The sequence below is a fragment of the Gavialis gangeticus genome, unplaced genomic scaffold (genome assembly GCF_001723915.1).
Source record: "Gavialis gangeticus isolate Ggan-Ray unplaced genomic scaffold, GavGan_comp1, whole genome shotgun sequence".
Lineage (NCBI taxonomy): Eukaryota > Metazoa > Chordata > Crocodylia > Gavialidae > Gavialis > Gavialis gangeticus.
This window is the reverse complement of record NW_017729016.1, coordinates 15,747,307-15,749,375: the sequence shown is the minus strand read 5'-3', so window position 1 is coordinate 15,749,375 and position 2,069 is coordinate 15,747,307. Positions and strand designations below refer to the sequence as shown.

Sequence of the window (2,069 nt, the reverse complement as noted above, 5' to 3'; positions counted from 1 at the left end):
AACTACAAGCCTTTTCATCTCCTCTCCGGCTGCAGAACGGGGGGCGGGGGCGGGCGTGGGGGGAGAAGGGGAAGGGGAGAAGGAGAAGAAGAAGAAGAAGAGGAGGGAAGAGCCCTGGCCCGGGCGGCCGGGGCCATCCCGCCTTATCCATCACCATCATCATTAATGCGATCGCCGATCGATCCGGCGGCGCGGAGAAATATGAAGTGATGAGCCCAGGCGGGGGCGGCCCGGTGCACACCGGCGCCTGGGCACGGGCACGAGTTGAAATCCCCCCGTCACCCTCTTTTGGGGGTGCCCCCCAGCAGCCGCGGGGACGAGGCGCTCCGCCGCAGCCGCCCGGGGTGTCCTAATTCAGTTATGTCCCCGGGGCCCCGGCAAGACGCGGCCGGCCCCGGGGGTGGTGTCCGGGCCGCGGGGCAGGAGGGCAGCCAGCTCGCCGGCCGGGGCGGGCTCCTCCGCCTCTCCCCGGTGCAGCCCCTTCGGGGGCTGGAAGTTGCGCGGCACAAGCCGGAGCCGGAGCCGGAGCCCGCACCGGCCTCGCAGGGGAGGCCTGGCCGCGGATCGGGTCCGCTTCCCGGGGACTTCGCTTCTTGCCCTGCACCTGCCCGGGCAGCCGGGGGGGGAGAAGGGGAGAGCCGGGCGGACGATAAAGGGAAGCCCCTCGACCTCTCCGGGAGGGTCGGGAAGCGGAGGGAGAAGGCGAAGCCGCGTGGGAGGAAGAGGAGACTTTCCCTCTGCAAAGACTCACGCGGATTTTCCAGCCGGGAGCCACCGGCCCAAGGCAGCCGCGCACAGGCTGGCGGGTGGAGGCAGAGCTGCCCGCACCCCGGCCCGGCCCGGCGAGGGCCCCCACTTGAACGCCGGAGCCCGGCCCGGCCCGGCGGCGCCGCCTCATCGCCGCTCCCGGCCGGCGAGCACGGAGAAAATGATGGGGCTGGTATTTAATTCCGAGGTCAGGGGCCAAGGGCTTCACTTTTCACCATAATTTAATTTCTTTCTCTATAAATACTAAATGTAAACTGTGTCCACTGGACCACATTTTGCCTGTAGCAATAAACGCCTCATTTTCTGTCGGGCTGCAGGAGAGGAATGCGAGGGGAGCGTGTTTCTGAATACTGAATGGTAATCAATGCCGCCCGGCCAGGAGAGGGGGGACTTCTCTCCTCTCTTTATTATAATGAATTAATTCGACTTTATTTATCCCATTTTCTGGAGCTGACAGAATGTTAATTTGAGTTGAAATTTCTCTCGCCTCTCACTCCCTGACCCCTGCCCTCCAGATTGGCGTGTTGTAATAACCTGAATCTTTCAACAGAAGCCCTGATAATTGTTACCTTATTAGCATGCAAATTGTTTAATTAATATTATTATGGAGAAGCATACAATCCGTCCGTCACTTGACCTCAAGTGCAAGTCCACGTCGCAGCCGGCTCTGTGCATTTCAATGCGCACATTTCAGATCGCCTCGTGTTTTAATGTTTCTAGGATCCTTGTCGGCCTTCTCAAATCTCTCTGAAAGTCTGGGAGAGGAGGCTTTCATGAGGGTGGGAGGGAGCCTTTTGATGCCGCCTGGCCTTGATATCTCTTTATATTGCTCTCCATCTAAAAACACAGGCGTGCGCGGGCGCGCACACAAATGACTCGAGTCGTTTTATTCTTCCCCTCTCTTTTTGTATTTTGAACATCAAAATTTAATAATTGCTTCCTTGTCAATCGCTCCGTCTTTAAAGGCACTCCCTTCAATTCCGAGAGCGGCTCCTGCAGCCAAACACACTCGCGGCAGCTCAATGAAAAGCAGCCCTTGACACGCAGTCCTGAGAGACGTTGCATTTAAATCCCTTTTTCTACAGCCGAGTGACATTGTCAGATGCTCGCTTTAATTAACTTGATAATAAGACGTACAAGACTCGCATTCAGGACGCCGCCTCGCCTCGCCTTGTTTCCTCTTTTATCGCAATCGGGGTGTTTTATCTCCCAGCTTCCCGCTGGCTGGCGCAGCCCGGCCTGCGGGCTGGAGCCCCGGGCGGAGGGGCGGCAACCGGGCGTCGGTGCCCCGACGGGCCCGG

At 59.1% G+C, this 2,069-nt stretch overlaps 1 protein-coding gene across 1 annotated transcript in view; it reads right to left on the bottom strand.

Moving 5' to 3' along the window:
• The window catches only part of UNCX (UNC homeobox), a 99,016-nt gene extending 98,118 nt beyond the window's left edge, over positions 1-898 (bottom strand). Inside the window, exon 1 of the mRNA XM_019512610.1 lies at positions 752-898. Coding sequence (XP_019368155.1) covers positions 752-898 — 147 coding nt within the window. The remainder of the gene's footprint in view (positions 1-751) is intronic.
• Positions 899-2,069: the final 1,171 nt, after the last annotated feature.